General features: G+C 44.6%; 1 protein-coding gene across 2 annotated transcripts in view; it reads right to left on the bottom strand.

Annotated features, from left to right (window-relative positions):
- Positions 1–4,578: 4,578 nt before the first annotated feature.
- afap1 (actin filament associated protein 1) overlaps positions 4,579–11,421 on the bottom strand; it is a 47,189-nt gene continuing 40,346 nt past the window's right edge. Inside the window, exons 10-18 of one of the 2 annotated variants that reach the window (XM_019275490.2) lie at positions 10,668–10,879; positions 10,066–10,211; positions 9,863–9,977; positions 9,462–9,689; positions 7,558–7,687; positions 5,493–5,657; positions 5,218–5,408; positions 4,911–5,078; positions 4,579–4,798 (exon numbers count right to left, since the gene is read on the bottom strand). In XM_019275490.2, the coding sequence (XP_019131035.1) occupies positions 4,772–4,798; positions 4,911–5,078; positions 5,218–5,408; positions 5,493–5,657; positions 7,558–7,687; positions 9,462–9,689; positions 9,863–9,977; positions 10,066–10,211; positions 10,668–10,879 (1,382 nt within the window). In that variant the 3' untranslated portion in view covers positions 4,579–4,771. The remainder of the gene's footprint in view (positions 4,799–4,910; positions 5,079–5,217; positions 5,409–5,492; positions 5,658–7,557; positions 7,688–9,461; positions 9,690–9,862; positions 9,978–10,065; positions 10,212–10,667; positions 10,880–11,421) is intronic. The other variant, XM_019275491.2, reaches the window with a different exon arrangement.

Here is an 11,421-nt window from a genome sequence, read left to right as displayed (position 1 = left end):
CCTCACCAAGTTTGCAGTATTAGCAACATGGTAACAGGAGGAGTTGGTGGTCTTCCAGCCCTTACTTTAAAGTTAATTTGAAGTATAAAGTATGAACATCATAATTTTTTGCAGGATCAATAAAAAAGTCAGATTTTATCCATACTTACATACATTTACTTCTGCTTATCTGCGATTGGCTGGCAGTGGCAGCAGGATTAGCAGGGCTCTCCAGACTTATCCTCCCACAAGCCATCTGGATCAGATGCCCAAACCACCTCAGCTGAGAAACATGGCCTCAGACTTAGAGGTGCTGACTCTCATCCCAGCCACTTCACCACTCGGATGCAAACTACCGCAGTGCGTGGTAAAGGTCCTGGTCTTATAAGACCAGAGACACAATACTGAGGTTCCCAAACCGGACTCTCTCCTCACTCCAGCTGCACCTCCACAACCTGTCCATGAATATCAGGGACAGGATTAGAGACAATAGGAAACCAAGATAGCCCAACAATGTCCAAAGCCTTCAGCATTTTGTGGTGAATCTCATCCACACCTGGCACCTTTCCACCAAAGAACTTCTTGACTACCTTGGAGACCTCTATTAGAGATATGGACGAGGCATCCCCCAAGTGTTCAGACTCTACCTCCTCCACAGAGGATATGTTGGTTGGGCTCTGGAGCTCCTCAAAGTGCTCTTTCTACTGTCTGGGTCAGCAGTTCTCCACCCTGGCTGACACAGACTGAGCCCAAGCCCTGTGACGAGTCAAAGGTCAGCTAAGGAGTCTTGGTTCCTGCCAGAAACCGAGTCCAGCGCCAATCAGTCAAATTGTATCAATCCTCAAGAAGCAACACAGGGCATCAAGTTTGCTGTAGTGAGCTTTATTATCTTCACAGACAAACAAAGCCGAGTCTCCCATGGACAGACTGATCTGATTAACACACACACACACACACACACACACACACACACACACACAAAAAGACGTTTATGTACACGTGGTTCACATGCAAATGTGGAGACAGATAGTGGAGTGATGGGCAGCCATCCAGAGCAGCGCCCTGTGAGTAGGTGGGGGCGGTCAAAGGTCAACTAAGGAGGTCAAAGGTCAACTAAGGAGCCTTGCTCAAGGGCACCTCGGTAGTACCCAGGAGGTGAACTGGCACCTCTCCAGCTACCAGTCCACCACCATCCTTTGTTCCATATTGGACTTGAACCAGCCACTATCCAAGACAAGTCTGTATGGAGTGAGCCCCAGTCCTGGCAGCGGTGGGATATGAACCCACGCCCCTGAAGAGACTGGAGGCAGGCACTCCAGGCATTTGCACACACCTGTGCCATGCCTGTTCTATTATAACCCCATGCACTATTCAGCCTGAGCCAGCTTTGCACTGCTAGGCCTGAGCCTGTTTTCCAGTGAAACCCACAGGCCTTTCCTGCAAGCTCACGCCTTTTTCTTTTTACTTCACCATCTTCATAGGTTACACCATTAAAGTCTAGCTTGTTTTTATTGTTTTACTTATATATTTTTCTTCTGGAAGTATTCTTCTTACTGTATTTTTGAAAAACTTTATATCATATCATAATTCCCATATTTTCCATTCTTGATTACTTCAAACCATATATGTATCAAGGCAAAGATTAAACTTAAAAATAACTTCAAACTTAGAAGCACACATTGCTCATACTTCTTCATAAAACCATGGAATTTTATACCTCACCTGCTTCCCCGTCCTAGGCCAACCGATATTCCCTCGGGCACACCTCCCCCTTCTTGCCATATGCACCTTTGTTTCTGTGACTACCAAAGCTTTTTATTTCATCTCAACCTATAAGTGATCATATTTTATATTACTGATCTGATTTTGCAAAGTTACACAAAAGTAATCACCGTAATAGAAAGAGAAGTATAACATTTGAAATATTAATATTTTCAAGTAAAGTGCAAAGACCTCAAAAGTTTGCATTGCTTTTAGCTATGTAAAAGAAGTGAACATTTCATTGTGCATTAATAAGCAGTCGGACATCAGCGAAATCAATAACAGGACTGACTGAGGCAGACAGATTCCCGTCATCATTATGCTTTTTTCATTTTGAGAAGACGATGCAAAGCAGCTATTGTGTGTCGTCTTAATCATGACAGTAACTCTTCTGTATCCATAGCTGTGTAGCTGCAGGAGCGTGGCGTTCAGGCACAGCACGACAGCGCAGCAGAGTAATTTGCATCTGGCTCTCGGGCTCTGTGAATGGGTTAGTGTGTGTGTGAGTTTCCCTTGCAAGGTTCAGTAAAGTCTGATTTCCTTTCATTTACCCAATAAAGCACGGAGTCACTGTGGGTTTGTCAGAGGTTTATTATTTATGTACAGCATGTCTGTCACCAAGGCGGAGACTGTCTGAGAATACAACAGAGTAGAAAACAAAGTATAAGGTGCGAAAAACAAACACGGATGTATGATTCTGTATCCCCCCCTAACACCCCCCCCCCCACCTGTTCCCCCACCCCCCACCCCTCCCACAACGCTAAGCTATGTCCAGCAGGTTCACATTTACTGACATCAGACATCTTGCTCAGTTATAAGCCACGCTGAGCAGACAGGGAATCAAAATGAACTAAATACTCATAGATATAACTCCCCGTGAGCTCCTGTCTTCAGGATAACATGCTAGCAGACTTGTGGGGTATCCAAAGCAGAAGGGGAGTGGGGGGGGCAGAAAATATTTACAAGATTGAGGAGCAGTTGGCGTCCATGTGCTGTTTGTAGCATTGATTTCCAAACTCGGCTGTAGTGCACGCTAACGCTACGTCTGTCAACAATCCCAACCGAGCACCTGGTATACTTAGCAGTATCAACATGGCTGCAAAGCATAAGCAGTGGAACATAAAGGCATTAGAGAAGCACCATAAAAATGACATGACATGACATGACATGACATGACATGACATGACGTGTGTGTGTGTGTGTGTGTGAGAGAGAGAGAAGCAGTCTGAAAATCAAAGTCACGGCCTTTGATTTAGCAGAGCGCACAGCAACTTTGAGTTTACAGCAAAGTGCCTCTATTTCAGTCAGTGTATTGTTGATGGGTTTGGAATGTGCCTTGGAGACATTTGATACACACACACATGCGCGCACACACACACACACACACACACAGATCACAGGGCTGTAGTAAACCAGTGGTGTGATTAGAGGATCTGGACTGAGGCTCTTGGATGAGGGACTCGTGTCAGCCACGTCGGTTGAGGTTTCTGAGTTTTGCAATGACGAGCGCCAAAATCTAAGGGCAGCCACGCCTCAGCCTGACCTTCCAAGTGCTAACATACACACACACACACACACATACACACACACACACACACACACACACACACACATAGCTCGAGGCCTGCTATGGCCTAATGACAACCATCCATCATCACACTGAAGGAACATTTAAAGAAGCACAATTACCCAGTTAGTGATTGGTTAACAGGTAAGTGCTATCTAGCCATAGTCATATTCTGCTTATGATTTTACTTGGGCCTGTTTTCTGTCTAATAAATACACTAGCCAATAGGAAACATGAGACACGTCACTTCATATGCAACATGTCAGTGCTATGAACGCCACAAACAAATCCCAAAACTGATAATGAGAGATTAAACTGGAACTTTCCTCGGCACAAGACGGGTTATTTCTTTGTAAGTTTGTTTTTTTTGGGTGGAAATGGTGACACTGAAATAATTAACTGATGTGGAACTTTTATAATTGATCAGATCCAATGGTTCAAATTCCGATCATACATGTTTCTTTGATGATTGTTTGTGGGGGGAAAGTGGACGTCACACGGCTAAAATGTTCTTTACACTGACAGAAAGGGAACAGTTTGGAGGTGTTGTTGTTTATAGGTTATTATGCAAAAGTTTTCCTGGTCCAACTTTTTTTTTTCCCCAAACACATGTACAATGTTTGTATTCATTCAGCGTGTGTGCGTGTCTCCACAAGGAAGCAGGAAACACACATAACAAACAGATGATTCACCGCCACCTGCCAACGCAGCCTCATGCCGTACACAGGTCAGAGACACCGAAGTGTGACTCATCACTTTGTGAGCTAGGCCAAGTAAAAACAATCATCAGTAGACGGGACACTGCCGTGTATTCCAGTCTTCATTTGTGTGTCGCGGCCTCTCTTTCATTCGTGTGTCGATCACGGTTCATATTGAATAATTCTGCTTCAGGAAACACTCCTCCGGGCGGAGCTGCTGTGAGTTTGTGAGTTTCTGTCTGCCGATGCTGACACCCCCGCATGAGGCGTAAGGGATTCTGTGGAGCGCCACAAATAAAATAAAAAAAATGAAAAAATTAAATATATAAACATAAATAAACAAAGGGAAGCTAGTATATCCTTTAAACATTTACAAATAAATACTCGGTTTTTGAACTGTTTGAACCCAAACTGTGCAGGAATGAAAAGGACAAGAGAGAGAAACAAAAAAGATGAACGGTTGCTTGAAAAGAGTACAGCGGACAACACAAGTTGCACAACTTACGTACACTGAGCATGCTCAACAGTAAAAAAACAAACAAAAAAAACAAGACAAAGAAACTTTTCAAAGGTTGCTGTGTCTGTATGCTGTGGTACTGACTGTATACTAAAAGCAGCAACTTGTTTTGGTTCATGTGGATGCTATGCTTGTGTCCTCCTCAACACGCTCTCAGACTGTCTGAACAGTTTTAAATAAATATATACACAATTTCTTCAACAGAAAAAAAAGAAATCAGAGTGAGACCGAGGTGAGGGGCTGGCTGCTTTATGTGCCGCTCTTCTGCTCCCATTCCTGTGAAACAAACACACACACACTTAGTTTGCATGCAGCCACACATTCTGCAGGTATTAAACTAAATATAACATGAAGTCAGCCACTAGCCCCGTGCACCATGAGCTCTGACCTTGGCCTTCCTGAGGACGTGTCCCCGGACTGGCGAAGGCTTCTGGCCGCTCTGCTGCCGGCGCAGGAGCGAGGCGCTGTTGACCGGCAGGGAGCAGGACTCTGTGTCGCTGGTGTCACAGCTGGAGAATGGGGAGGACTCCTGGGTCCGTCGCAACATTGCTGGTGACTGAACACACACAGACAGACAGGGGAAGGAATTAGACAGCTTGACGGCGACATGCCGTGATTGTGAAATTAGCGAACAACGTTTGAATTCTGTGGAAATATTCAACCCTGTGACACTGCGGGGTCCCAGGCGCTCTCACCTGGAGTCCAGAGGAGCCAGCTTTTGGCTCGATGGTGAGGCCCAGGGTGACCCCCCCGCTCAGGGCTTTCTTCAGGCTCTCCTTCACCTCCGTCATCTCCAGTTCCAGGTTGACCCGCTCCTCCTCCTTCTGCCTGCAGTCCTCTTCCACCTTCTTCAGCCTCTCCGACAGCGAGGCGTGTGAACGTTTGCCTAGTGGAAAGAAGCAAGGGGGGGTGAATGTTTATCACTTCAGTGAACTTGTAGCTGACAGGATGCTGAGGCTGGAGATCTTACCGGCAGCAGCTTCCACAGCGGTGCGGAGGTCTCTCCTCTCCTTCTTCAGTTGGGTCAGGTGGTTCCTGATCTCCTGCTTCTTCTTCATCAGCTCTTCCTCCTTGCACTGCAGCCGCTTGGCGTCGGCCTCCACGCGGTTCTTGCCGTACTTGCACTGCTCTGCATCTGTAAAGAAGGTGGATACCATGTATGATGAATAGGGCGGCAAGTCAACAGTACATTTCCAGAAACTTTTTGGAAATTTTCCATGGGAAAGATGGGGAATTTTGGAAATATTCCAAATCAGAAACTCCCTGGCAATTATGGAAATTGGGGGTAATTTCAACAAAGTGTATCCTATCCAAACATAAATATAAACATTTATTTTGTCATAAGCAGACATCCATGCAAAATAATACAATTAAGAAAACAGGAAAAAAAAAACAAGTGTGGTCCAGGGTTCTAGAAATCATCTGGACATGTGGAGGAATGCACGGTCTAGCTGAAATTGCTAAAATTTCCATGTTCCATGTTAAGGGCCAATCTTTTATTTTGTAAATTCCCAGTTTTTTCCCGTTTATTCCCATTTACTCCCAAAAATTCCTGTTAATTCCACTGGAAAGTTTTTGACTGACAGAATTTTGCAACCCTAATGATGAGTCAGATTCACACAGAGTCAGTCATTTAGTTTTGAGTCTGTTAAATGACGTTCACACACTTGTCTTAAAGTGTCTTAGAGACACTAAGACTGGCCAAGCTACAAAGACTAGTGTGCCTAGTGAAGTAAAAAGATTGGCACATGGGGAAATGCCACTCATGACCTTAGATCAGGTAAAACACTGGATTTCAAAAGCACTTCATTTGGAAGCAAACTGGAAATGTTATCCGTCATGTTTCCTGTGATGGAGCTTTAGGGTTTGTTGATTGTTTGTTTGACTGATGGTGTTTCTTGATGCCGTTATGTCTTTCAGTGATGTTCCATCTGCTTTCCCAGATATTAGTGCTTAACTTGGTGAGTTTTTATTACGAACAGGAAAAATTTGAATAAACCAGAATTATCCTTTAACTTCAGGCCTTTTTAAAAAAAAAAGTAGTAGTATAAATCGTTAAATGTCTTTCAGCTGTGTAGCAAATGATGAAATACAGTGCCACTGAATATCAACTTCAACGACCCGAGCTCTGGACTCACACATCAAAAAGATTGGTGAAATCTGAAAATGAGAGATTTTCCAGGACTATAAGATCCCAAAACCAACACATGTGGGAAAGGAAAGCATAGCCTTTATTATCAGTGCACTGGTGAGACGTGAACTGCCCAGAAACCCACTGAACTCACAGCCACAGCCTCAAGCAGTTATTAATTACACCAGGACCATGCCTTCCCTTACTGGAAAATACACTGAGGGTAACCATCCGACATCTGTGTGTGTGTGTGTGTGTGTGTGTGTGTGTGTGTGCATGTGAGCTTTAAATATGAGCAATCACTCAATCAAACCGCCGCTGACATTTTCAAATTCAATATACTCATTTGACACTGGAAATACGAGAATCGTGTGGCATGCTCTAAATCCAACATGACACACATTTGGTGTTTCCATTCCGACATTTGGAGGAGTGACAAGCCTCCTCGTTCACACATTAGGCAAAAAAAATACTATTCTAAACCACAGGGATTAACGCGACCGCATTCCACCCGCTCCCAGCGATCTGGACCTCGCCGCTGCTATCGCCTCTGTTTGAGCATTACACCAGCGTTGGCATGAGCTCTTAGTCTGGCCTACTTGCGTCACATGGATCTTCTCGAGGGTAGGATAGGTTTTAAGGTTTTCAAGTTATTTACCCCCCCCCCCGCCATCCCCTGAACCCCCGACTTAAACCAACTGTAATTTGGACATCCTGCATTTACCAAATTGCTGTGGAGTAGAGTTTTGCTAGAAAGCAATCAGCGGTGGTGAGGCCGGGACTTGGGGGAGCCAGACACACTGTCTGATTGCTCACTCATAGCACACTGGGGAAGGTGGACCGCTGTCAGAAGTTACTATTTTAACGATATAGACACTTTATATCCCATTGTGTTGTCACTCACTGGAGTTGTTGCGTTTCAGAGAAGCTGTCCCGTTGGTCCCGTTGACTCCGTTCTTCTTGGACTGGTTCTTTGGCTCTGCCTTCTGTTTCGATGCCATCCCATTGGTAACAGTTCCCTTCTTTCCCTTCAGCTGATTGGAGAAGAACAAGGAGAGAGGCTTAAATATGTAACACAAATATCTCAGTATCTTCATAGTGTAGAGGAGCTTCCAAAACCGACCTTGGATGGACGATATGGTGTAGATCATTTATTTGATTTAAGTGTTGCATGAGAGAAAACAAAAAACTTAAACTTGTTATAACCTTTATTTTTAAAGTATATTTAAAAATATAAGAAGGATTTTTAAAGCTGCAGTAATGTTTTCTCCCACTTGGGGGCAGTAGAGCGAGCACAATGTTAATATTGCCTGGCTCAACTTTTAAGTTGTGAGAGTCTGTTTTGGATCTCCCCCGGCTCATGGGAGAAATATTTTTGATGCTGGGCAGGTAGTGTACAGTGGGCTCATCCACTGAAAAGTTCAACGTGCTGAAAGACGCTAAAAAGCTTGATAGGGCTGAGAGTTAAGTCATAATTCTCTGTGGGTTCATCACTATGAGCAGTTTTGGTACTGTTTTGGTAGAATATGAAACTTGCTGTATTTATGTAACACTGTGTGTGTCTTTTTTTGCTTTCAGAAAATCTAGTCTGGCTCAAAATGTTAGACTTTATGACTGTGTCCACCACAACAATAGTTTAATGATATAAACAGTGTTTAAATCTCATTAAATACAGTTGATGACATAACTGGTCTGTCTAACTTAAAGTAAAGTAGAACAGGTACATAAAATGTACTGCATGTGATGTGCTTAGACAGGTCAGTCGGGTAAAAGGAGCTCCTAACATCAGTGCCGCTGGCTGCAGTGTGTTGTACACCTCGCTGGATGAAAGTCTACTCCTACAGTGGAGCGGTACTTTGTGGTCTTGGAGGCGATGTTAACACCCCCTTGGCCATGCCACACGCAGCACACACATCAAAGGGGCAGCGGGAGGGGGGGCCGGAGCTCCGTACAACACCATGTGGTGACTTATGCGGCCGTGGAGGCAGGGTGGCACTTAAAGCAGGGTTGTAAAAATATAAATTACACACACAGCTGATGCTCATTGTAACGGAGACGAAGGAAATACACTATGCGGGACAACCAACAACCACACACACACACACACACACACACACACACACACACACAGTCCATTCATACACACTCTATGTGCACGGTTTCAGATAGTATTGATTGATCTGTGATAACTCTAAAAAGCTTGACCTTGTCTAATTGGGGGTGAAGAACGTTTAGTATTTCCAAAGACTGGACACGGGAATGAGTTCAGGCCCAGTCATGGTGATTATCGGATTACTAAGAACTACACTAGTGGGGTGCCATGATTCACAGGCTGAAGGGAAAAGAGAGGCGCCATTTTATTGATTTATGATTTTATTGATTTATGATTTATTATTATCATACTAGTAACCGGCGTTAAGTTCAGAACTACTGTGTTTCAGCCAACACCTTTCCTCACCTTTTCTTTTCTTCTCTATTCCCGGCCGGTCACATCATGTTTGTTTTATTTTTTAATTCTTACAAATTATTTTGACAAATATTGGTGGACCCCCTGCAGCACCTTTGCGGACCCCCAGTTGAAAACCCCTTCTTTAAGGTGATAATATGTCAGAATGGTATTTAGTTATTTGAGCAATATTTCACACACTTTTTTTTTTTTTTAAGTCAGCATGTTAATACAACAATTTCACGTCCATTTTCTGTGAGTTCAATTAGTAAATTATAAAAATAACACACAAAGGAAAAACACAAAAAAGTGTGAATGTAGAAAAGAAAAGAGTGAGGGCAAAGGAGCAGGGTGTTAGTCACCTGAGCACTGGCTTTATTTTTAGCATCAGCAGCGAGGAACTTGGAAGAGATTTTAGAAACAGGGGTTTTGTAGTGACTGGTAGAAGTGGAGGAAGAAGGCTTGGGAGGACGGCGAGTGGCCAGCTCAGGCGAGGGCATGTTTTCATAGAGGTCAGCGTTCTCATAGTGCACTTCCTCTTTCAGCTGGCGCCCCCTTGTGTTGGGACTGGAGTACTGCGCCTCCTGGTCCTGGGGTTAGACCGGGCAAGCATGCAAAGCAGGTGAAGCAGAGAGAGGAGAGGCAGGAGTGAAGAGACATAATACAGAACAGGTGATAAAGTTACAAGCAGTCAGCACAGAGAGCAAAGGGTTACTGTGTGTGTGTGTCAGGCTGCTTTAGCTTCCATGTTCTGTGTCTTTACCGTTCCGTTGATGGGTACATCATCATAGTGCAGAGCCATACCGGTGGGGCAGGCGTAGCCATTGACTGGGTTGTCCAGGTACGGGTTTGGAGAGACCGCACGCTTACTGGTGAAACTGTGAGGAGGACACATTGAGACTCACTGAAAAAATTCCACAGTGCTTTCAAACACGCTATGTTGGAGATGATGTGTGTGTCCCTCACCAGAAGGACTGCTTGGCCAGCTGGATGACATTGGCAGTGGTCTCGACGTCAATGTAGTCGTAGTGCAGGGTGGCTGGGTCGGTGGTGGAGCCAGTCTCGGCTAACAGAACCCCCAACCAGCGACCCATCACCTCGGAGGAGGAGGCCTGAGACACAGGAAGTTGATCAGTACCAGTTAACGTGACGTGTCGTGATGGCACAATCACTGTTTTGTCAATGAAACCTTTTAAAACAGCGTTCTATCATCAACTTTAAATTACACATTCAAATGATTCCTTCAAAATAAAAGCTCTTTTGGTTTGTTGTAGGAACTGGCCAATCCCTGAATGTTACCATCCAAAGATTTACAAGGAGAAGAAATGTGGACAAATGTCAGCAGAGGATAGCGTGCAGAGTATGTGAGGAAACAGAATCAAAACAAAATCTCAAATAGAGGAAGTCCATGTCCAATAACAACATCAAACACAGACACAAATCAGTGTTGGGTGGAGGAGATGTTTCACCACATGAGAGGAAAGGACAGGAGGAACTTATGATGAGCTGTGTTTGCTTGTGTGACTTCTCTGACACAAGGCTAACAGAATTCTTCTAATACAACTCACCTCCAGCACAGCGACCTCCTGTCCGTTACGAAGCAGTCGAAAGGCAAAGGGGTGTTTATGATCGAGGCCGGGGCTGACTTCGCAGCCTCGAAGGGGCAGCGAGGCGATGTGGCTCTTCAGGTCGTCGCGGTCCTTGTGGAGGAGCAGCTGGTTGTCTTTCAGGCGGCACCAGCGCTCCCGCCAGCGGTTATTGGACAACACGTTCAGGTAGCCTGCCGATCAAAGCAAATACAGTCAGATCCGCTCTGAAAAAGGTTTTTGTATTTCTTACTGGCTTCATTTTTCACAGGAGTTTCACTTTCAGGGAAATGACTCATGAGAATGCTCAAAGTGATGACAAAAGCTGGTGCCTGCACACATTTCATGACATCCTGTGTTGGACACTGTTGACTTATTTATTAAATACTGCGGCGGGATGAATCTGTCTCATCACATGGTTTGTTTGGCTGTGCTGTAAACGGATAGGCCAGTGGACGTCGTCGCCAAGCCTTCAGTAGCCACGCTGGAAGATAAAGTTTGACTTTGACTTCTAAGTCCACAGTCTGGTGGCAAATATAGGCCTGGTACCATTTAATGGACCCAGAGGTTTGTAACCTCAGCTTGAAACTTTGCTGACATCCTTTTTATGGGTTCTCGTGGAGAGATTACAAAGGCAGTGGGATTCAGCGCTATCTTTGACTCATTGAGAACATGTAGAAACACTTCTAGCATCAGACTTGGTTGGATGACTACCTTTAGGACCACAACTTAAATG

This window comes from Larimichthys crocea, chromosome XIV, assembly GCF_000972845.2.
Source record: "Larimichthys crocea isolate SSNF chromosome XIV, L_crocea_2.0, whole genome shotgun sequence".
NCBI classification, from domain to species: Eukaryota; Metazoa; Chordata; class Actinopteri; family Sciaenidae; genus Larimichthys; species Larimichthys crocea.
This window is presented reverse-complemented; position numbering and strand designations above follow the sequence as displayed.